The 25,391-nt window shown below is 27.5% G+C and overlaps 1 protein-coding gene, 1 long non-coding RNA gene and 1 pseudogene across 2 annotated transcripts; all 3 read right to left on the reverse strand.

Moving 5' to 3' along the window:
- Nucleotides 1–5,506: 5,506 nt before the first annotated feature.
- LOC110613644 lies at nucleotides 5,507–7,957 on the reverse strand (annotated as a pseudogene).
- Nucleotides 7,958–13,627: 5,670 nt separating this feature from the next.
- Nucleotides 13,628–17,144, reverse strand: LOC110612745. Its single transcript, XR_002487502.2, has 4 exons — nucleotides 17,023–17,144; nucleotides 15,814–15,919; nucleotides 14,145–14,292; nucleotides 13,628–13,916 (listed from the first exon to the last, which is right to left on the reverse strand). It is a non-coding gene; the product is annotated as an uncharacterized LOC110612745 (long non-coding RNA).
- Nucleotides 17,145–23,005: 5,861 nt separating this feature from the next.
- LOC110612872 (3-ketoacyl-CoA synthase 12) lies at nucleotides 23,006–24,915 on the reverse strand. Its single transcript, XM_021753705.2, has one exon. The coding sequence runs from the start codon at nucleotides 24,662–24,664 to the stop codon at nucleotides 23,267–23,269; it is 1,398 nt and encodes a 465-aa protein (XP_021609397.1). The 5' UTR covers nucleotides 24,665–24,915; the 3' UTR covers nucleotides 23,006–23,266.
- Nucleotides 24,916–25,391: the final 476 nt, after the last annotated feature.

Genomic DNA, 25,391 nt, shown 5'->3' on the forward strand with positions numbered 1-25,391 from the left:
ATCACAATAGATTTTTGGATTCAATTTTTGAGTGCTTAATTGGACTTAAAATTTATTGAAGGACTTATACAAATTTTTGATAACTTTTAAAAGATTCAAAAGGGCTTTTTATCTGTAAAAAAATAAAAAGATTTTTACTAAAAAAATAAAAAAACAAAATTTAATAATAAATTATAAAAAAGAGACCATCAAAATGAATTATCAAAATAAAATTGCTTTTTTTTTTTCAAATTTTTTTTAGCATTTAAAGCTTTTGGCTGGGCAGCATAACATACGAAGGAAAGCAGAGTGAGGCGTCAATTTCAAAAAAATCATAAAAATTTTAAGTGTTTATCACTTTTTATATTTTTATTTTAATTTTAAAATTTTAAGTAATAAAATTAATTTTTTTATATTTTCTTTAATTTTAATTATTTTATTTTTATTATTTTTGAAAAAAAATATTTAGGATACATATCATGCCATACTAAGTAAGATTATTTCTTAAAAAATTTATTAAATAAAAAATTTAAATATTTTTGTGAATTCATATTTATATTTAAAATTTTACATTTTAAATAATAAAATAAAATATTTTTTAATTTATCACAATTATAATTAAAATATTAAATTAAATTTAAAAATTAATAATAAATTATAATATAATCTCTAATTTAAAATTATGGGAGATTTATAATTTAGTCCCTGAATATTGCCATTATTAACAAGTCAGTCCCTATATTTTTAGAAACCTATTAAAACGTTCTTATGTTTTCTTTTCGTCAACGAAATAGTCATTCCATCCATTTTTGCCGTTAAAAATATAATAAAAGACTAAATTACCCCCATTATTTTCCTTTTCCTCCTCCTTCCTTTTCTTCTTCATCAATTCTTCCTCCTTTCGCTTCTTCTTCTTCTTCTTCTTCTTCTTCTTCTTCTTCTTTTGCTTCTTTTTTCTTCTTTTGCTTCTTTTTTCTTCTTTTTCTCTTCTTTCTCTTCTTTCTCTCCTTCTCCTTCTTCTTCTTCTTCTTCTTCTTCTTCTTCTTCTTTTTCTTCTTTTTCTTTTTTTTTTCTTCTTTTTCTTCTTTCTCTTCTTCTTCTTCTCCTTCTTCTCCTTCTTCTTCTTCTTCTTCTTTTTCTTTTTTTTCTTCTTTCTCTCCTTCTTCTTCTTCTTCTTCTTCTTCTTCTTCTTTTGAGGAGGAGGAGGAGGAGGAGGAGGAGGAGGAAAGAAAAGACAGGGACTATTTCGTTGACAAAAAGAAACAATAAGGACGTTTTAATAGATCTGAAAAAAAGATAGGGACTATTTCGTTGACAAAAAGAAATAATAAGGACGTTTTAATATATTTCTAAAAATATAGGGAGGGACGATTTCGTTGACAAAAAGAAACGATGAGGAAGGACTATTTTGTTGACGGAAAGAAATGATAAGGACATTTTAATAGATATGAGAAAAGATAGGAACTATTTTATTAATCGGAAAAAAAACGATAAGGACGTTTTAATTGATATGAAAAAAGATAAAAACGTTTTAATAGATTTTTGAAAATGTAAGGACTAACTTGTTAATAATAGCAATATCCAAGGACTAAATAAATGATTTTATTTGAGGGTAAAATTGGATTTTAAAAATTTTTTCTCTCCTTTTTTATCTAATTTTAACGGAAAAGAGGACGGAAGGACTATTTTGTTGACGGAAATAAAATATAAAGACGTTTTAATATGTTTCTAAAAATACAGGGACTGACTTATTAATAATGGCAATACCCAGAAACTAAATTGTAAATCTCCCTAAAATTTATATTGAAAGTACATTTTTATTTTATATTTTAGTAAATAAATAATTATTACAAATATATTTTCACTATATAAAATATCATATATAAATATTATATATTAAAATATTTTATTAAAAATTTATATTCACTATTGAACATATTTTTAATATATGAAAAAGTATATTTTATATTAATAATATTAAATCAAATGAAATATTACATTTTTTAATAGGTAAAGTTATTCTTTATAATTTTTATAAAAATTTAAATATATTAACCATATTTATTGTGAGTTATTTAATATATTCAATATTTTTATTTTGCTTACCTATATATAACAAGTAAATTTATAATGTATATTAATTTATTGGCTAATTCAATAAAAAATAGTATTTTATATCAATAATATTAAATAAAATGAAATATTATATATTTTATTGAACTTAAATATTTGAAAATCTCACTATTAATTGATTTCTAAGTATCAAAAACTCCATCCTTGTAGGGAAATTAAGTCTCACATGTAAAATTTTGATAAATTTGATCAACAAATTATTAATTTGATATGAAAATCTTCTCCAGAGAAAAAATAAGGATAATTTCCATGAAAATTGCTTCTAATTCTCTTATTTTTAGGTAAATCAAATACTATGAACTGAAATTAGTCATTCTAATTTTGATTTGGTATAAATATCCTTATTATTAAATATCATTTCATATTTGTTTATAAATTTAACTGGCATGAAAAAATATTAAATATGTATAATATATTAAGATATAAAGTCTAACAATATATTATAAATTGTATACTATATTTCACAGTCGCGGATTCAACTCTGCTATGGGTTGGTAGAAATGGTGAGAGGAGAAGCCCTCAAAATAAATTTTTTAATATTATTTTATATGTTTTATATTTTCTCTGAACATGTAAATATGTTATATTCTCTTAATATATTTCTAATTAAAAACTCGAGAGAAATAAAAAAATTATAGTGCCGTAAATGTAAATAAATTATCAAACAATGTTAAATTAAATCCGTGTGTCATTTACTTTTTAGTGTTTATTTTTGTGATTGTTTTATTCTTTTTAACACGATAATTTACCACCCACTGGATGAGTTGACAAGGGGAATACGAGTTTATTCCCTTCTCTCTTTCTAAGTATATTAATACAGGATCTGAAAGTAGAAAAATTGTGGCCCAAAACACTATTTAGAATATGTTTGCAACTGAGTTTGGAGGCTCAAAAATCACTTTTTAGAAAAATCATCCTTTATGATATTGTTGAAAAAATCTAACTTAAAAGTGGTCCCTTTGTGGCGCGATACTCTTGTCTTTTCCTTTTCCTTAAACCTAGTTTCTCCCTTTACTTTCCCTATGAAAGACGGTCTGGTTAATTGACTATCGATGAAAAAGAAAATGTTGTTGTTCCTATTAAGAGCTCCAAAGATATTCCGATCGTCACTTATGATTTCTGTATAGTAGGAATGTTTCTTACATACAATCCAATCAATTTTCAGAATATTCATATCTCTTTGGCAGATTTATGGCATCCTTTAGAGGGGTATCTATTATAAAATCAGAGGCAAAAAGATATCTGTTTCGGTTTTTTAATAATATTGATTTTGAAAACATAGGGAATGGGGGCCCTTGGTTGTACAATCAATTCCTGCTTGTTTGGAAGGAGATATAAGGTAATGAAAATCCTCTCCATATCCCTCTAACTTATTTTGATTTTTGGGTTCTGATTAAAGACTTCCCTTCTGGTTATTATAACGAAACGTTGACTAAATTGGTCGGGGATTTTATTGGCCACTATAAAGAGTGAGATTTTTGGACATCTGGCAACCTTTGAAACATCGAAAGAAGTTTGTTGGAGATGATGGTACTTGTTTACTGTGAAGTTTCAATACGAAAAGCTGACATTTTTTGCTATCTATGTGGGAAATTGGGTCATGTGGAGGTTTTCTGTGACTTACGGCTGAGGTTGAAGAAAGAAGATATCAAGTTTGGTTGGGGTGATTTTCTCAGAGCACCTGTTCGTCAGAACCAGAGACCGACAAGCTTGTGGCTGTGTGATTCTGGCAATTCTGCTCCGCCGGGATTTGTATGCTGCCATCAACTAGCAATTTTGAAAACACTAATTTAGCATTACATCAAAGACAATTCTCCTTATTTGGCAAAAGTCAACACATTATAAATAAAGAGATTGAGGACCATATTCTGGACATGGACATGGACAAGAATTCTGTGGGCCAAGCCAGTTCTGATAAGATTGATGAGGAGACTACAGCTCGAATAAATGATAATGCTAAAGAAAGGCCAAGAAACACTAAATATAACGTTATTATAGGTTTTCCTTCCTCTTAATAGGATGCCTCTCACAATACCTCTGTGAATATTAATTTGATAGACAACAGTAAAGCGGCTCATCCCGTCAAAGGTCGAGATAGCTGAAAGCAATGATCGTCCTGTGCTGGAATTGCCGAGGACTCGACAATCCTCAGACAATTAATGCATTGAAGGATTTGGTTACCAGTTACAAGCCGGACATTTTATTTTTTATGGAAATAAAAACTCTTAGTTCTCGTATATAATTTTTTCGTAATTTTTTACATTTTGATGGTTACTTCTCAGTCAATATATAAGGATTAGGAGGAGACCTTTCGTTAATGTGGAAGAGTCATGTGTCTGTTTCTGTGGTTGACTTTTCTTCAAATTTTATTGATTCGATTGTTTTGGAAGGTAATATTCAATGGAGGTTTACTAGTTATTATGGGTTTCTGGAATCGCAACGATGACGTCAGTCTTGGAATCTTATTCGAGCTTTATCTCATAGAAGCTCTCTTCCGTAGTTTTGTTTGGAAGACTTTAATGATTTATGCTCGAGAGATGAGAAATAAGGAGGAGTATCTTTGTCAAATTATCTCGTACAGGAGTTTAGATAGGCACTTGAGGAGTATTTTTGCTAAATTATCTTATATAGGGATTTGATTTTGAATGATTGTAAATCTTTATTAGACTCTAAAACTGATATTTTTGTTAGATGGGTTCATCGTAATGCTACTCTAATTGCTCATACTTTGACTAGAGAATCTATTAAGCATAATCGTCTCTTTGTTTGGAATAATATTCATGTTTGTTTGATAAAATTTTATTAATACAATCAGGAGTTTTGTTTAAAACTGTTTTGTTATTTTACTATTCTTATAATTATATTATATCAAAAACAATTTTAAATTAAATTATTGCTTTAAATTTTAAAATGTATAAAGGGCAACAATATCTTAGCAACAGATTAAAAATATTGCTTTAATATTATTAAATCAATAATTTAACAATAATTTAAAATTATTATAAAGGAAATTCAATATTTTTTATAATATATAATAACACAATAGTTATGATTTTTATTTTGTTGCAATATATAGTTGTTCTGAAATTGTTGCCCTTTATATATAGATGTAGTTTAAATATAAAACAACAACAAATTTGCGACTAGTGCCTTAAAAAAATCCACATATTTTATTAATATGGATTCACACCGGCTAGATCTATTAAGGGCAAGGTACTCCCTTTTAAGTTTTCAAAAATACTCCATCCCAATACTCGAATTTGAGACCTCTTACGGTAGAGAGACACGGGATCTTGAAAATTTAACTCTTCAAATATCTTCAAGATTCCTTAGAAGTCAACTTGACAAGAAGATTAAATGCAAGATGCAGTATGCAAGAAGAAGATCACATATGGGAGGCATTAAATTGCATACATTTTCTTATATTCATTATTTAAAATATCTGTATCTGACATTATAGACATTGAAAGTGAAAGTGACCTGCTTCCTAATGATGTTCTTCGTATGCTTCTCATATTTGCAGCTTCAATTCTATGCTTAATCACCCAGTAACACATAGTCCCCAGAGTTGTAACCATTATACTTGTTCCTATAATTGTAACACTAATCGCCAGCCATTTCTCATGCTTCCCCACCACAATGAATGCCAAAGCCAAGAATGCTACTGAAACAAGTGCACAAGCTATCCACATCAACTTGTTAATAATCGCCATCAACTGCTTCTTCGCCTTGCTCTCTATGACAACAACTGATGTTTGCACCACCACAACAGCTAGAGAAATGAACAGTGCAATAGAATCAAAGATGAAGAATACTATAAATGGAGCTTTTGGAGCTATATTTGCTTCCCCAAGAGATTGTCCTCGGGAAATGCTGTTCATATCATCGACATATTGGCCGGGAACAGTGAAGATGGCAGCGAAGGTTACTGTGGCAATGAGGACAGCTACAACTGTAGTTGAGTTTATGGCATTGTTGAGACCTTCTGCGTGCATTTTGTTTATACATTTATGCAAAGTAATAGTGCAATCAAATTAAATAATTGGGCAACTTGACATAAAACCAAGATCTCAGCAATGGCATTCAATTCCCTTGGCAATAATAGTAAACTATTTACAAAACAAGAACAAAATCATCTTTATCTATTACTTGAAAGTATCCATTTCACCTGAGATTTTCCTTTTCGGCTTGCTATATGTAATGCTGTGTTGCCCTTGGTATCCACTGTGTTCACTGATGAAGGTTCTGCATTTAACAACTCCACCACTTTAACATTTTGACCCTTCACTGCCATTTGAAGTGATGTCTGCCGCTTCTTATCTATCCTTGTAACTATCCCCGGTTCCGTCGCCACAAGTGCCCTAACAACATCCACATGTCCATTTCTAGCTGCAGAATGCAATGCAGTTTTTCCGTTGCTTCTAGCAATTGTTGCCAGGCCACTCCCTGCACTCAACAAAAAGTTCACTATCTCTATATGGCCTTGTGTTGCTGCTGTGTGTAAAGCTGTAGTGTTTGATAAATCAACTGTCATAGCCAATTCTAGATGAGCCTCCATTAGAATTGCCAACATTTCTGGAAAAAGGAAAAGAAAGAACTAATCTCATATTCCTTAAGAGAAAAAAATTAACTGAAAAGGAAAAATTACTATTTAGTAACTATATTATAGGAAAACTCACTTATTAGTCTCTTAATTTTGAAAAATACATTAAAAGATCATTGACTTTTAAAAAGTCTGCTAACTAATCTCTCCGTTATTTTTAACCATTAATATTATAAAAAAGTCTAAAATACCCTCAATACATAAGACTAATTAGTAGACTTCTTATAAAATTGAAAAATCAACTAATAAAACATTTAACGAGTAAAATTAACGAAGAAACTAACTAGTATATTCTTTAAAATATCATAGACGTAAAATCGAAAGATCAACGAATGAGTTTTCTCATGATATAAAGACTAAATAGTAAATTTTCATAACTAAAATTAAACAAATAGTTGAACAATTGAAGCATACCTAAATCCCCTTGCTTTGCAGCAATATGAAATGCATCAAACCCATTTCTTGCTTTGATACCAGCATCAGCAAGGTCATAGTATTTAATCATTTCTCTAACTAAATCAGCATAACCATATTCAGCAGCTACATAAAGAGCAGTCTCTCCTGAATGATTTTGTTTCTCTAACAATTCCTTCAAGTCTTCTTCCTTACTATCAGAAAAAATTTCTATTACAGCAGCTAGATTTCCTGCCCTAGCTGCAGAATGCAGAGGTGTATCATCTTTTTCCGAGGAGCTGGATTAGCCAGCGAAGTTGATGGCTCCATAGTGGATCCACCAATCACTTCCTTTTTCAAGGAATCGTTAGTAACTCAGGCCCTTTTCTTCTTTCCAGCAAAAACCCAGATCAATTTTTGCATCTTGTAGAATCAAGAATCATTATTGATTAAAAGCAACACAGATAATCAACAATTTCAAATTCTTGAAACCCATTCTTGCTTCCCATGTCTGGCTCTGCATTCTCTCGCGCCCTGAGTCACAAACCTGTTAAAAAAAAAGATCCCCCAAAAATTTGAGTTTCTGCTCTGGTGAAACCTATATATAAATTGGTAATAAAAAGAAAAACCCTAATCTTCTCTGCCATTTTCAATGCCAACAGCTACCCCAGCTCATCCAAATCAGAAGGAAAAAAAAATAAAAAGAAACATAATTTTCCCTGAAAAAGGAGGATGAATAAAGAAGGAAAATGAAAGAAAAAAACACCATATTTTACCTGGGTTTGGAAGAAAGAGCTTGTTTGGTTCTCCACCATCAAAAACCAAAGAATCCATATTGTTTAGACCCATTTTCTAGAAAGAAAACTCGATCAAAATCTAAAAACCCTGTATTGCATTTTCAGAACATAACAAACACAATCGTTTTAGTGGGTTTGATTATTCTATATTTCAAAGAAGAAATAATAATATAAGAAAAATAGCATAAGGCCAAAGAGACATGAAATTCACTTAGGCAACAACTTTATATGAATTGAAAAAAACGAATCCTCAGAGACACAGTATTGTAAGAATCGATCTTAGCTAGACTTTTGTTAAGGTGGTTATGATTAGAATGTCGACATGAATTTCTTTTCTTTTCTTTTTTTTTTTTTCTTTATAGAGGGAGAAAGAAAACAGCAGAAAGAGAGACAACCAGAGAGCGTTCCGGTGTTGGATGATGGATACCAACGGTAATAACAGAACCATGCGCGTAAAGATGCTAGAGCGTGAATGTGATGTGTTTTTCTTTTTAATTTTTTTACAAGGGCTAATTTGTTTGCTGCTAAATAATTAAAATAAATTATTATTTTTTTTATTAATAATTTGTAATTTTATTCTAAAATTCAACACCTTTTTCTACTCGTTTTTATCAGTTTAAATAACAGTACTTGTTAATTCACGGCTTTTAGATTTTTGTTAAATTGTTTAATTTACATAATTTTTCATTAATACAAAATATTCTTAGTTTTACTTATTAAAATTTAATTACTTTATTTATATAGTATACAGGTGAAACAATAACAAATACAATTTTTAGGGTTATAAATAAATATTAAAATTGATTTAAAAAATAATAATAAATATTAAAATAATAAATGTTATCCATTAACCTATTAACGTTGTTTTTTTTAACATTTTTCTCATCTTTAAATCTAACTCTCCACTCTTAATAAACCTCCAGCGTCGTTAGCATGCAGTCTCCAGTGTTGTCAGCGTCGCGACTTTAGCGTTCTCTAGGTCTAGCGTCGCAGCATCGCATCACAAAAGCAGCGCTGTAGCTTCAATTGATAGATTCTTGTATTGTTATATTTTTTGTATTATATTTCTTCTGATTATAATATAAATACGAAAAAATTATTATTTAATTTCTAGAAAAAACTTACTAGTTATTCTTTCGATTTTAAAAAATATATTAAAACGTTCCGAACATTTTAAGAGTCTACTATTTAGTCTTTTCATTAATTTTACTATTAAATATTCTACTATTTAGTCCTTATAATTTTAAAAAATTTATTAGTTAATCGCTCAAGTTTTTAAAAAATTTATTAATTAATCTTTTCGTATCAGGAGTATTTTAAATTTTTTTGTAATATTTAATGGCTAAAATAACGGAGAAACTAATTAGTAGACTTTTTAAAATATTAAAAATAATTTAATATATTTTTCAAAGTTAATGGACCAACTAGTGAGTTTTTCTATATTATAAGGATTAAGTAGTAATTTATCCTATAAGTATTGTATTGATTTGTATACTACTACTTAGTCCCTATAATATGAAAAACTAATTGGTTAATCTCTTGATTTTGAAAAATGTATTAAAATGTCTCTGACATTTTAAAAAATCTACTATTTAGTCCCTCAATTAATTTTACCGTTAAATATTTTACTAATTAATCTCTATAATTTTAAAAAATTTATTAGTTGGTCCTTCAAGTTTTTTAAAATTTCACTAATTAGTTTATCTCTATGAAGAGTATTTTAAATTTTTTTATAATATTTAATAGTTAAAACTAATAAAGAGACTAACTAGTAGACATTTTAAAATGTTAAGAACATTTTAATATATTTTTCAAAATCGAAAAATCAACTAGTGAGTTTCTTCATATTATAAAGATTAAATAATAATTTTTATTATTAATTTGTATTTTTATAATGTAAATTTTCTTTTTTCCATTTAGATTGATGTTTGACATGAAAATACAAGAAAATAAAGAGAAAAGGATTAAATCCATCTTGTTTGGCTTAAGAGAAATTAAAAGAATATTTAAAGAGAAATTTTTGAAATAAAAAATGAAATTGATTTCAAACTAAAAAATCAATACCATTTGATTTAATTTATTTAATCATATAGTATGATTCAATTTTTTTATTTTTAAAAATTTAATTTTTAATTTTTTTTCAACTCGATTTTTTAATCAAAACTGATAAATTTTCCTATTGTTATGCCTCTTTTGATTTTTTTTTTTCAAATGCTTCTACATTTTCATTAAATTAATCTAGTTCATTTCTTCCCTATAACTTTTTTTAAATAAGATGATAAAAATTATTATTTAATTTTTTTAATATAAAATAGTCATTAATTAATATTTTAATTTTAAAAAATATATTAAACATCTTAAAATTTTTTTAAAAAATTATTAATTAATTATTCTATTAATTTTAATCTTCGAATGTTTACTAAAAACACTTATTAACAGTTAATTCATTAATTTTAAAAAATATATTAAAACTTTCTAAAATTTTAAAAACATCTATTAACTAATCCCTTCATATATATGCCATTTAGATTTTTTTAAAAATATTTAATAATTAAAATTAATAAAATAAATAATAAATTTAAAATTTTAAAAATATTTTAATATATTTTTTAAAATTAATAGATGAACGCATGAATTTTTTCAAATATTATATAAACTAAATAATAACTTTTTTATTAAATATAATTAAGACATGCATTCATACTAACCCCGTTGTACAGCCATAACGGCTCCAACCATAAGCACTTCTAATCCAATAATTTGGATACTGAAAATTAATTTTATATTTTATACTTTTCTGAACTATAATTATATTGAAAAATTAATTTTATATCATTATATAAAATTAATTATACTTTTTTAAACTATAATTATAATAAAAAAATAAAATTATACCGAAAAATTAATTTTTTATAATTATATATTTAATAATTTAAATCTATTAAATTTATCAAAATTAATAAATAATATAAAAAATAAAATTATACGAATTAAATAATATAAATAATTGAAATTACGTGAACTTAAAAGTATAAATATAAATATAAAAATAAATTTATTAATTTTATTTTTATGGAGTTTAATTTTATAAATATTAAAAATTTTGATTAAAATTTAAATAAATAAAGACTATCTAATTAATTTTAGTGATATATAAAAACGTAATGATAATTTTCTAATAAAATCATTTCTGGAAATAATTTATCCCTAATATTTTTTTTATAAAAAGTATGAAATAATTTATCTAATTATTTCTTATTTTTATATAAAATATTAAAATAGTTATAAAAATTAAATATGATTTTCCTTCAATATATTCACAAATGAAATGGAATCCAATGGTGTGATTTACATGCTTTCAAGGGCTGATATGATATGCTATGTTTTCTTTTTACAATTCTATCAAGAGTAAATTATGGAGCAGAAATTAATTTTAATTAGGGATGTAAACAGGTAAGGTATCCGCAAAATTGTGAGTATCCAAATCCGAACCCAATTATATATACAATTTCCGAACCCGTTTCAAACCTGTTTAATATTTTAATTTTACTATCCGAAACCGTCCTAAACCCGTTTAACAATATCCACAATATCCGCACAATACCTGAACTCGATTTTTTTAATTCAATTCAATGACAAAAACTATTAAATAAACTAGCTAACAGTTGTACAACCCAGCAAACCCAGCAATAGAATGAGAAATGTTCAGTGACAAGAACCAGCAACTCAGCAACCCAACAAATAATGATTAGATAATCAGATTAATTGTCCATAAATTCTAAAAATCAACAGTGGGAGATGTCGCCGCAGGAGAGAGAAAAAGATATCGCTGACTGGGGAGAGAGAAGATTTATCGTCGATTGAGGAGAGAAAGGAGATGTCGCCGGCAGTCATCAGTGAAGTGGTGGAAAGGCGGCGTCGACGGGGAATTATGGGAAGGGAAGCGAGGGAGAGAGGCGCCGACGGAGAGAGGAAAGCAGAGTAAAATGAAAAAAGAAATTAGGGATTAGGGTTAGTTTGGTTAGTATAACTAATCCGGTTCGGGTAACGGGTATATCCGATCATCTAATCTCGAATCTTACCCGAATTCGAAACGGATAAAATTTTTCAAATTCGAATCCACCTAAATCCATTTTGTAAAAACCCAAATCAATTTTAATAGGATTTAGACAGATGGGATAACCGTGAAACTCACACGCCTGCCATCCCTATTCTTAATATTATATTTGTCATCCCACTAAGCGATGACGAGAATTATGTTTTAGTTAAAATTGTAGTCTATTTCCATTGATTCAACAATCTATTGGTGGATTTTTTTAATAAAATTTTCTTCCATTTAATGATTAAAATTGAAATTTTTATGTTCCAAAAATTGGAAAGAGAAACTAATATCTGTTTAACGTCTACTTTTATTACTAAGTTTATTCACATTAAGATTGAGGATAGTCTGCAATGGAGGCTTCATTATCTTTCTATTTCATATAATAAAGAATTCTAATTTAAATAATATTTTATCGAAATTATTCTAATATATATATCAACAAGACAATATAAAGAAGAAAGAGATTAAAAAAAACATATATTTATATAAACATTAGTTTTTTTGTTATTAATTATGCGTGAAATGAATTAAAATATATATTTTTTTTAAATATGTATATATATCATAATGTATAATTAATTATTTACACACCGAATCATTAATAGCGGAATAATGATATAAGCTTCGCTTCCAATTTCATTTATTTAATTTATTTTTTTATTGATTTCAAAATTAATGAGTAATATTTAAATTTTATTAATATATGTTTTTTTTTTTGAAATAGGAATTGGGGGAATCGAACCTTAGACCTTTCAAGGTTACAGGATGCACTTTCCACCAGGCTAAGTCTTGGAGTATTTATTAATATATGTTTTGAAACGTTAAAAATCATTTTATTATTATTAATTTGTATTTCAAGGATCAATAAGGAAAAATTAATTAAACGTGTATGCTTCTATTGGGATTATAAAAAAGTTAATGTTTAACTACTGAATCTGCAGTGTTTCAACAATACATCATTTTCTGTTTTCGTCAATAATTAACTGTTAATTTATTCATGTATATTATTATCTTCATCCCACAATAAAGGTTATTTTAATTTTTTTTTTCAAATTATTTATTATTTTAATAATTTTAAGATAACATTAATTTTTATTTTTTTATATATATCCTTAATCATATTTAAGACATTTAATACTAATATAATATTTAATTGGAAAAAAAATATAACCAAAAACATTTTAAATACACTTTATAATATGAAAAAAATTATTATTTAATTCTTGACGAAATTTATTGGTTAATTTTTTAATTTTAAAAAATATATTAAAATTTTTTAATATTTTAAAAAATTAATTAATTAATTTTTTATTAATTTTAATCATTAAATATTATAAAAATATTTAAAATATTTCTAATATAGAGATTAATTAGTAAATTTTTTAAAAATTTTAAAAATTAACTAAAAAATTTTTTAAAATATAAAATTAAATAATAAAATATTGAATTATAAAATTAATAAAAAAAATAATCGATAATTTTTAAAATATTAAATATTTTAATATATTTTTTAAAATAAAAGATAATTAATGAATTTTTAACCTATTATAAAAATTAAGTAATAATTTTTTTTTATTAATTTAAATAAATACACCTTACCCATAAATATTATGAGATGGAAGTAGCAAGAGTAGTAATAGTTAAAAAGAAAGAAAAGAAAGAAAGAAAAATCTCATCTCCTCTTCTATTGGCTGCTGACCAGTCTTCTTTGGTGGCAGGGATCATTGAATGTGAGACTGAGTAAATGCCTAGGACCTAGCGCCTAGTTAGCAGCAAAAAAGAGAACTTTTATGTAGTATTGAATTGCCAGTTACCCATCAACATCAATTGCTTCCCAAGATGAATATCTGGTGAGTTCCTTTAAAGGTAATTAAAGAGAGAGGTATGGGAGCCTGACCGCTGTGATGGCCTAGATCATCAAAGACCATGGAACAGCAAAATCCAATGACTATAAATCAGAAACCCATCCTTGTCATAAGACTGTTGAAGGTCAAAGCTTCTAGTAACATTGGAATGATCATAAAAACACAAAACCTACTAAGTTCAGGGAATCATAATTTTCAATGTTTCACACTAGGTATTATCAAAGTGGATAAAGCACATATTATAGTGCATATGAAAGAAAATAAAGACTTACCAGGTGTGATAGCTCAACCCACTAAAAAGAGTTTGATCAGCCCTAGCACACGCAATTGCTGCTTCTTTCGCCCCTATCATATTTGCTATTGTAGCACCACCATTACTACAATGTTTACAATTTCCATCCACATATAAATGAACCAGTTCTGGGCATCAAATGAAAAAAAAAAAAATTAATTAACCAAAGGAACTGTAAAAAATTTTGGGTTGATTCATATCCGTATTGAGCATTATAATGCAGTTGTTGAATTTCTTTGGAGCAATGCTGAATCTGATGAAGAAAAAGACAGCAGGTCTAAAATTTAACACCTGGAGGGGTGTGCCAATAAAAAGTGGATTAAACTGCAAGGAAATCAAAAGCTAAATTTCAGATAATTAATTTGCCAAATTTTTCATTGTTTGCAGACAATCCATCCATCAAGGTAAAAGAACTTGCATTATTATCTTTCAACAGAAGCAGAGGAAGCATGATTGCAGCACTCAATTTGGCGACTCTCTCATCATAACTTTTGACAGAATGATGGATTGCAAAATTGAATAGAAGTATGGCTCAAACAATAAATTTGAGGGGGGCATCTCCTTTCTGAAATCCATAACTAAAACTTTGGACTTAAAGCTAACATACACATACAATGACAACCCATAGATATCTCAAAATTTATTACAGAGAACCAAATACAGTAGTGAATAAAGAAATTTTCAAATAACAATATGTCTAAATTGCTATGTAAAGAGTTTATTTGCAACAACAATAAATGGGAAAAACATAAACAATTACAACATTGCTCACAAATTTATATGAATAAGTTGAAAATTGGTTGCAAATAATTCTGATAATGGCATCCAACTTAATTATTATATTATGGCAATCTGTTATAACAAAGATCAACCAATTTATGAAAAGCCCCATTCCAGAAATGAATAATAATGACATGAAGTGATGCTTAACAATCTTGCAGCAGGTCTCTTCCCATAAAACTGATAACAACAGAAAATTAAATGTGCACGAGAACAGAGACATAGTAGGCATACCCATGTGGGTGAGCAGGATAATTGTTTTTTTTTTCTTTTTTCGGGGGGAAACTTGGCGTTTTTTTTAAAGAAATTTGGTCTATTTGGTGTAGTTTTCTGAGGATAAAAATTGGCGGAATCGAATTGATAATTTGCATTCTTTTATTAATTGCCATTAGTTCTCAAACTAGAGTAAAAAATAGATAATGTAACTGAAATAGAGTATGAAATGAGTCTTAAAAAAACCCCAAGATGAAGCCCAAAATGATCAACTGAATTGAACCTATTCAACTCTATTCATTTTTCCCAAATTCGGGTTGATTTGCTAAAACTTTCAGTTTGTTTTTTTTTGGATTTTCCAAACTAAACCAACCGATGCTCCACACTACCCCCTGAGTTTCTCAATTATGAGACCAATTAACTGTAATGTCCAGCAATAATTGCAAGATGTTAACTTGAGCATATGTTAAGGGATTTTGTAGCATCACCAATTTGTTTATTTTTCTTTCTTTTTTTTTTTGACAAAACTAATTTGTATGATTGTATCACATAAGATTTAAGATTTTTTTTTTTCCTTTTCTTAAAAGGGCAGCATTTATTAGTTCACCACATGACAACCACAAACACATATGAGAATGAGTGAAAGAGAGACAGACCTATCAATGTCAAACCAAGCTGGAGCCATACAAGAGAATCCTGGTTTGATCCATCTGCACTATGGATTTTGTACCCTCTATAATGTGGGCTTACTGGACAAAGCAACTAATAAGAAATATCAATTCATGAGAAAACTCTGCAAAATTAAATGCAAGAAAACTTCCATGCATTAAAAGATTAAACATACAAAATAAATGCATGACCTCAACCCATTTCTTTCTGTTGCATTAATGCATGTACATCTCTGGCATCAATTGCTTCAACTAAAACTTTGGAATCCTCTCTACTTTTTGATAGTACGCAGGTGATTAAATGCCCAGTCTTCTCAATACTTTGATGAAGTAAATACTGCAGATTAACTACTATATACACTCAGCTCAAACGGGCAAGCAAGGTTATGGAGTTTTCCTAACTAGATTACAACAACAAAGGTATGGTTTATGCCCATTAGCTTGGTAAAATGAAGTATGCTACTCACGAGCTTCGTGCAAAACCATCAGTTCATTGTGTTAAAATTTAGAATAATAAAATTTTGTTAGAATGAATATCTGAAACAAGCTTGATATATAGCTAAATGGGATCAACTGAATACACCCGAGACCTTTTACCATTGTTCAATGATGTATTCTTCTGTGCTCTTTCATCTTATATATATTTAAATTAAAAAAAAATTGTAAAAAAGCACCGAAAGGGAAGCCTGTAGATGTCAGTTCTTTTATGTCAGAAGAAAATCTCATAAGTTGATGCTAAGATTATGGATGTTGACCTAATTAATGTAGCATACTACTTCACTAAAGGTCATTGCATTGGATTTCAAAAATGTGATTCTCAATGAGTTGATAAATGAAGGAACAAAAATAAACCAACTCAAATGCCATCAAAATCAAAATGGCTGATTCCAAATTCAAAACACAATGTAGTGACTAAATTTCCCTCAATAGCAGAAATTTCAGCAGGCACAATAATCCCGACTTTCTCTTCTTAACATTACGATATAGACATTAGAAGAGAACTCATCAGAAGCAATACACTGATCACCTCGTCAGTGGAGTTTTCTGATTTAATATCAGGATGGGGAACTCTATTGTATGACTGATAAAAAACCACGGATACCTTAATTCAACAATAACAAATCTGAATCACATACAAATTGTAGACATGCACAGTATGCGTGTAAAAAGGTTTGTCTAAGCAGGGAAAAGGAGTACCTAAGAAAGTGAGAGGCCAAAAGGGCACGACGCACGAGAGTAAAGCTTGTAGGTAGCTTTGTCCATTGAAGTGTCACACGCACAACTGCTGGATGAAAGTGCGCAACCAAAAATACACGCAATGTATATTGAGATTTGTCCGCTGAAGTGTCACACGCACACTGCTACGAAAATTAACATGAGAACCACACGTTACCTTCTAAATTTACGCTTCCCCATCCCATAATTTTTATTTATTTTTTTAATTATTTTAAAATTATTATACACTTTTATTTTTAAATTATAATATAAACTAACTATTATAATTCTATTTAATTTTATTTTATTTTTAAAAAATTTTTCAAAATATTTTTTACCATTTAATAAAATTTAATATATTTAAAATAAATATAATTAAAAAGTTAATAAAAAATAAAAATAAATCTAATTAAGCCTATATACTTTTACTTGTTTAATTTAAAATTTTGGACCAATTAGACTTTTGTTCTTTTATTAAGAGCTAAATAAGTCTTAGTTTAATATATTATTATTTTTTAATCATGAAATATAATTTAAAACATCAAAAATTTAGTATTTTAATTATCATAAAAATTTTAAAAAATATATAGATATAATAAATAATTTTTAAAATTATAAAAATCAAGTTTTATATATAAAAATATTTTTATTATTAAAAAATAATATTATGTTGATAATGGGCTTATTTGACATTTGAATAATACCACAAGGATTTAATTGATCCAAAATTTTGAATTGGCCTTATTTCACTTTTAAATAAAAATATGAAAATTTAATTAGATTTATATATATAAAAAAATTATATTTTTTTAATATATGTGAAAAATAAAATAAATAAAAATTATGAGATAGAGAAAATAAATGTTACTGATCAAAAAATGAAATGAATGAATTATTAGGATAAATGAAAATATCTGCAAGTGTTTATTAAACGCTCTTCATTTCATTTCATTTTATTTTTTATAAAAAGATAAAATTTATATATATAGACTACAATTATTAAATTTAAATTAAAATTATTTAATAATATATAAATTCACATATATATACATTTATTTTCAATATAATTTTTAAAAAAAATCATTTTTTAAAAAATAATTTATTTTTTTAATTAAAAAATATTTTTATTAATTAAATTTTTTAAAAAATATTAAGGACTTGTGACTATATTAAATATCTACTAATCATATCTGGCGGCTATTAAATGTTTTCATTTGGGAAACCAACAAGACATGTGGCACATGCACATGAGAGGACTCCTGGTGTGGCCTGTGCCTCTCTAGTATTTAAAGATAAGAATACCTAACTGCATGTATTCAATTTAAAGTGTATGTGTATATTTTTTTATATTTAAAAATTTTAATAAAATAAAATTAAATATACTATGTAATTATTATATAAAGAATTTCAATATTGAAAACGGAGAAGCTTCAAAAAAATATAGAAAAAAGAGAATTTAAAAACTTAAGTTTTATCTATTTTCAATCATTTTATAGTATAAAAATTAAAATTAATTTAAATATTATTCTTTTTTATTTATTTTTTATTTCACTTGCTCTCTCCGTAACACCACTTTCTGTTGATCATCAAATAACTATTAAACTCACTTTTACGAATTATTTTCTCAAAAAAATATAAATTATTTATTTTTTATTAATCATCGATTATTTCATTGTGTTGATAGTATAAGAATAGTTCCATCTATAGTTACTAATCGTGCCTTAAATCCTGTATATATTAATTGATTTATTAAGACTTAAATTATCTTAATCCTTAATTTTTTATCTGAATATGTTTTGTTATAAATTATTAATCCTATATATAATAATTGGTTTATTAAGAATTAAATTATTTAATTCTTAGTTTTTTGTCCGAATCTATTTTGTCATAAATTGTTGAAACTATTTAATTTACCGGACAAAGAGAGTATATAAATTCCTACCGAATTTTCCATTCAATAGTAATTTTTTTTTTGCTTTTTGCTAATGAATAATTTTTATTGAAATTTATAATAATTTTAATTGAATGAGAGTGAATTTGATATTTAAATTATTATTTTGTTTAATGATTTATAATAATTTTGTTCTCTGACCTTATTTTCATTATTATTTTGTTGTATTGGGTAGAAACCATTGCAATGAACTCTTTTAAAATACCAAATACAATCTGTTTATCTTGCAATTATGTTTATATTGCAAGTCTGGTAATAATCATCAACTAAAGTAATAACATATCTAGTACTTGATATTGAATATATTTAATGGTATGCACAACGTGAGTTCAGATTAATCAAATAAATGAATTTCAAATATCGAATAATTTATATAAAAAAGCCCCAATCAATCCACATGCACTAATTTAAAGATATTTGTGAAAGTAATTTTGCTTTTACTAAAATAAAGTCTTTGTTGCTTTACAATCGGACAAACAGTATACACAGGGTTACATTCACTTGTTTTCTTACATACATATGTACCACTTTATGGTTGCATTCACTTATTTTCTTACATACATATGTACCACTTTATTCTAAAATGCATGCCCCCAATCTCTTATGCCAAACTTCACATGGGTTAGCTGATTCCGTGGTCTATCTTAGTTGAGCAGATGTCACGAATTATGAGTTGTCCTCGTGATGACTAAAAGGCTTTTTATTTATGAAAAAATTATTATTCAGTCTTTATACTATGAACACTTATTAGTTAATTTTTTAATTTTAAAAAATATATTAAAATATTATTGATATTTTAAAAAATTTATAATCTTTTAATTTTAAAAAATATACTAAAATATTATTGATATTTTAAAAAATTTATTACTTAATTTCTTCATTATTTTTTGCTGTTAAATATTTTACAATTTAGTCTTTATAATTTTGAAAAATATTATTAGTTAGTCTTTTAAATTTAAAAAAAAATCTACTAATTAGTCCATGTGTATTAGGAGTATTTTAGATTTTTTTATAATACTTAACAGTTAGAATTAACAGAGTGACTAACTAGTAGATTTTTTAAAAGTTAGGAATATTTTAATATATTTTTTAAAAACTAAGGGATCAACTAATAAATTTCTCCATACTATAGGGACTAGATAATAATTTTTTCTTTATTTATTTTGTATAACCCCATGTTTATCCCTCCAATAGGTACTAGATCCCTAGTCACTAGTCCTATAATAAGCATTTGTTATTGAAGAGTTGAATTGATACATTGTTTATCTAGGTTAATTTACTAACATAACTTAGCACATAAAGTACATCAATTAGCTTCAATTCCGGACTCAAGGTTATTTGTCCGATTTTTGAGATATGTTTATTTGTTCAATCTTGGAAGGTAACAAAATTAGGTTTTGAAAAATTTCTGATGTTCAAAAAAAAAAGATAGATTATTACATATATGGACGGGGGCACATGTATCTACAACTCATGAATATAAATTCATATCATAACAAACATTAGAGTAGCAATAGAATGCTATACCTGCGAAATCAATATAGCTCACACAACCAACATTATTATTTGCAATGTTATCTTGAATGTGGCTCTTCATATACTTTATCATCTCTTGTATTAGAGACTCCATTTTCTAATCTTGCTTGGATTGCATGCATCCTTCTTCATAGCTTAATGGTATTCCATTGAATTGCGCAACAATATTTTTCTTGCCCTTTTCTTTCTTCTGCTTGTACTTATTGAAACAGTCTGGATGTATATCAGTTTAATTTGAAGCAAATTTTCATTGCATGTCGAATGGCCTTGCAATATGTATAAGTCCTATCTTCCTTCACTACCATTGCATTATTTTCAAAATCTTCAATACTACTACGAGCCTCCCTCAATTTTTCTATCATCAGTACCATAGAGTATGTTTTGTTAACACTTGGTGAGAGTTCAGTAATTAAGATTTAGTTTCTCACATGATCATAGGTCTCATTTAAACTTATTAGAAATGGTACATCTTGTGTTTGCTTTCCAATTAAGCAAATAGCTTTACAGCATCGCAATTATAGGTAGGAATAGGTTCTCGACATGTATATTTATCCCATAATTTTTTTAATCTTATATAATACATCATAAAAGAGCTACTTGCCTTATTGATATTATGCTTGTTTTTTCTATGAGTCGGTACATTAAGGCAGAGCTGAGCGGTATTAGGTTTAAATCGAAAAAATGATCGAATCGAATCGATTTAAAAATTTAGTTCGGTTTTTATACATTTTAATTCGGTTCGGTTTTTAATTTTAAAAATTTCGTTTATTTTGATTCGGTTTGATTTTGATCAGAAAAAATCAAAAAAACTGTACCGAACTGATTAGTGATAATAATATGTTTTTTCAATAATATAGATAAATTAAATCATATTAAAATTAAAATATTTTAATTAAATTTTAAAATATTAAAAATAAAATGTAAAAAATAAAAAAAATTATTAAAAATCAAAACTGATCAAATCGAACCGAATCAGACTGGTTCGGTTTGATTTCTGACCAAAATCGATTCGGTTTGGTTTTCATAAACACTAAAATTTCGATTTTTAATTTATTCAGTTCGGTTCAGTTTTAAACCGAAGCGACTGAATGCGCACTCCTACAGTAAGGGACCATTGCTTTCCCAAATCTCTTTTTTATTTCTTCCCATAGTTCATAGGGAAAGTTTCAGTTAAAATTTTAGATAAAACATTCAAAATCCAGAACATTACCATTCAAAACACATTATTTCAAAAAATAAAGCGCACTGTATTGTGCTCTATCTAAAACTACACCGTATTATCTCAAGATTTCGTGGTTGCTTTCTCTGATTGAATTACGGTGTCGTTTACTTGGCTGCCCATAATCTCTTCAGTATGGTCATTATTTATATATTGATATTAAACATACGGTGCGTTTAAAATCTAATATGAAGGCATTAGAACATAAAATAGGAGAAAAAGGTTTTAAAGTTTATCCCTAAAATGTGTAAGTGGTAAATAATACAATTAATTTTATTAAGTCATAAATGATCGATTAAATGTATAAATAAAATTATTATTGAATTAAATTAATGTGTTAATATTTTAAATAAATATAAAATTTATTTAAGTAGTATATTTAAATTTTGTATTTAATTATTTTTAAAAGGGCTGAGTACAAATTTATATCATATTAATTATAAAATTATAATTAAAATATAATTTTCTTTTAGAAAAATAAAATTTTGGGCGAGGGGCTAGAGTCACACACCCTCATGCTGGTTTGCCTATGGTACGAGGAAGCTTCCTACCATGGGGAGAACTCCTTAGGTGGCATGCAAAGCTTCACTTTGAAGAGTTTTTGGACTCTTTTGGATATGTGGATAAAAAGACAGATGAAATTATTTTCTTCCAATTTTTTTTCGTTTGAAATAACCTCTCAATAAATCATATTATTATTATTATTATTATTATTATTATTATTATTATTATTATTATTTCCTCTATTTTGTAATTAATTAATTAATTAATTTTTTTAATTATTTTAAAATTATTATTTATTTTTTAAATTATAATAATATAAAAATTAATTAATTATAATTTTATTTTATTTTTAATACATTTATTAAAATATTTTTTAAAATTTAATGAATTTAGGTTGAATATAATTAAAATGTTAATAAAAAATAAATTTTTTAGTATGTATAAAAAATAAATTAAATAAAAATTATAAAATGGGAGGATACTGTTGACTGGATTTATTTGTATTTATTGGCAAGGGGTGTGAGTTGTTGATGGATGCTAGTGTGGCCGAAAGTTTCAAAGTCAATTATGATTAAATGCTGATATAAAGGACTCTGCACGCCAGAAGCTGCAATATCTCTGTGGAAATAAAAGCCAACCAAGTGCAATTTAATTTAAAATTTTAATTAAAATTTTTAATTTATGTTAAAGTAAAAGTAAAAGTAAGCTTATTATTATTATTATTATTATAAGATGGAGAAAATACATGAAAGAAATGCACAATATGAAAAGATGGCATTTATATTTTCTGGAAATGTGAAAGAGAAAATAGCAAAAAAACAAAAAAAAATTACAGCCTTCCAATAGGATAGCAAACTTCTCATCATATTGGGAGCTGCAAATTCCTTATTGGGTTATGAAATCCATTACAGGATTCAACAACAATATATAATAATAAGAAGAAGAAACTAAAATACCTTTTTTTTTATGAGCTTTGATCATCATCATCATCGTCATCATCATCTTGTTGTTTCTCCTTAGGGAGGAAGAACAAAAGTACTTGGATCTTCATCATTTATCCATCCAAATTTCTCCATAAATGGATTTGTCAAAGTCTTAGGTGGATAATCATCAATACAATCACTCCACACATTGTCATCTCCTTTCAAATCTCTCATCACCTCCCACAAACAGCTATTGCATTTAAAGCCAGCACCAAAGCTCATCATTAAAATTTTATCTCCTTTATTTAATCTCTTCTTGGCCTCCATGTAACCCAACACATACCAAAGACTACATGCTGACGTGTTCCCAAATCTATGAAGTGTCATCCTTGCTGGCTCCAAATCATGCTCAGTTAGATCAAGATTAAATCCAATTCCATCTATTACAGCTTTTCCACCTGTGTGGATGCAAAAATGATCAACTCCTGTCTTAAAGTTGATCATTGTTCGATTGTTTGTCCCTCCTCCTGCTTTGTTGTTGGATCTCTGACTCAATTTTTTGGTGAAGGAAACTATCATAAATCTGAGTAATTCTCTTACAGGCAAGATCCGAGGTGTTATTTCTCTTATGTTGTCTACTAAAGCTCTTGTTGCTGCTTTTGGGAGTGTCTTGTCTAGATGAAACCCTTGTCGGCCATGGTCGTCTTCTTTTTGAATGCAACAGCTATAAGATTCATCTCTAGCTCCATGGTGTGTTCTCACTAGACACTTCAGTTTGATCATGGCTCGATGTTTTAATGATCTTTTGTTTGTTAAAAGAATCGCACACCCACCAGAACGGAACAGACAATTTGCAAGAATCATCGATCTATCATTCCCAGTGTACCAATTCAGACTCAAAGATTCTGAGGTGACAACAAGTGCATGTAAATTCTTCTGTGTCTTGAAAATATTCTTAACAATGTCGATAGATATAAGGCTGGCGCTGCAGCCCATTCCGGTGAGATTATAAACCTTAACATCCTCTCTCAGTTTGTAGAGATTTATGATTCTAGCTGATAACGACGGCATCACAGCGAGCATCGACACGTTAACAACAAGAACATCGATGTCTTGAGGAGAGACACAAGATCTGGACAACAACTTTTCAATGCTGTCTTTAAAGAACTCGTCCATCTCCAAGATCCCATCTTCATAGGTAGGGTTTTGTTCCCGACCAGCAAACACCATCCTCGGACCGTAGGCTTGTTCTCCGATACCGGAGCTTACAATGGCTTTTAAGAGAAACTTGTATTCATTAAGACCAAGTTGCTTGTTCCTCTTAATCACTTCCCCAGACAACTCTGTGTCAATCTTTCTATCATCTGTTGGCTTGTAGCATTCATAATCTAGTACGTAACATTCTTTGTCTCTTTTATCATCGACCCACCTCCATAACAAAAAGATGGGATACAAGATCAAGAATGAACACATTAGCATGAGAAAATCCATTAGAGAAAGAAAGAAAGAGAGAGAGAGAAACAAAGGGAAAGATAGGTGTTTGTATTTTGTGTAAGAGGAAAGCTTAGTTAGATGGGAATCATCAATGGAAGATTTATAAGGAGAAGAGGCTGTGTGAGTTGTACAATCAACATGTGAATATGCTTAAGAAATATTTCCATCGCTCAACTCCCACCAACTGATTTGAGTTTAACTTTCTTTATCAGTCATTATTACAATTCAACTCTGTTCACATTCAGTCATGTGAGATATAGATCAAAAGGAACTCTTATTTTCTTTCTTGCTATTTTCTTTTCTTTCTCTTTTTTGCACTTTTCTTGGAAAGAAAACAAAACCCATGAGGTGCATACTGTCCAATCAACCACAGTCTATATATGAATAACATTAATTACCCTACACATTGTTTTTCATTTATGTATATTTTTGGTCAGCTGAAAGCTTCTTCCCTCTTAATTAAATTTTAAAAAATTAAGACCAGATTCACCTAAGAATTTTCTGAAATGGCAAAACCATTATAATATACAGTTAGCAGCTTACCCAATGTTGTATGCTCATTAAAGAGAGAAACGAGATGGTAGACAGAAAGAAAAGATTCACAATATGCATAATCAAGAATGCAAGTAAGCTCATGTAAATCTTCTTAAGGCATTGTGGAATAATTAATTTTTTGGTAAGCTATGGAGGATCAACACATTTTTATAGTAAAGAGTGTTCAATC

The sequence above is a fragment of the Manihot esculenta genome, chromosome 4 (assembly GCF_001659605.2).
Source record: "Manihot esculenta cultivar AM560-2 chromosome 4, M.esculenta_v8, whole genome shotgun sequence".
Classification (NCBI taxonomy): domain Eukaryota; kingdom Viridiplantae; phylum Streptophyta; class Magnoliopsida; order Malpighiales; family Euphorbiaceae; genus Manihot; species Manihot esculenta.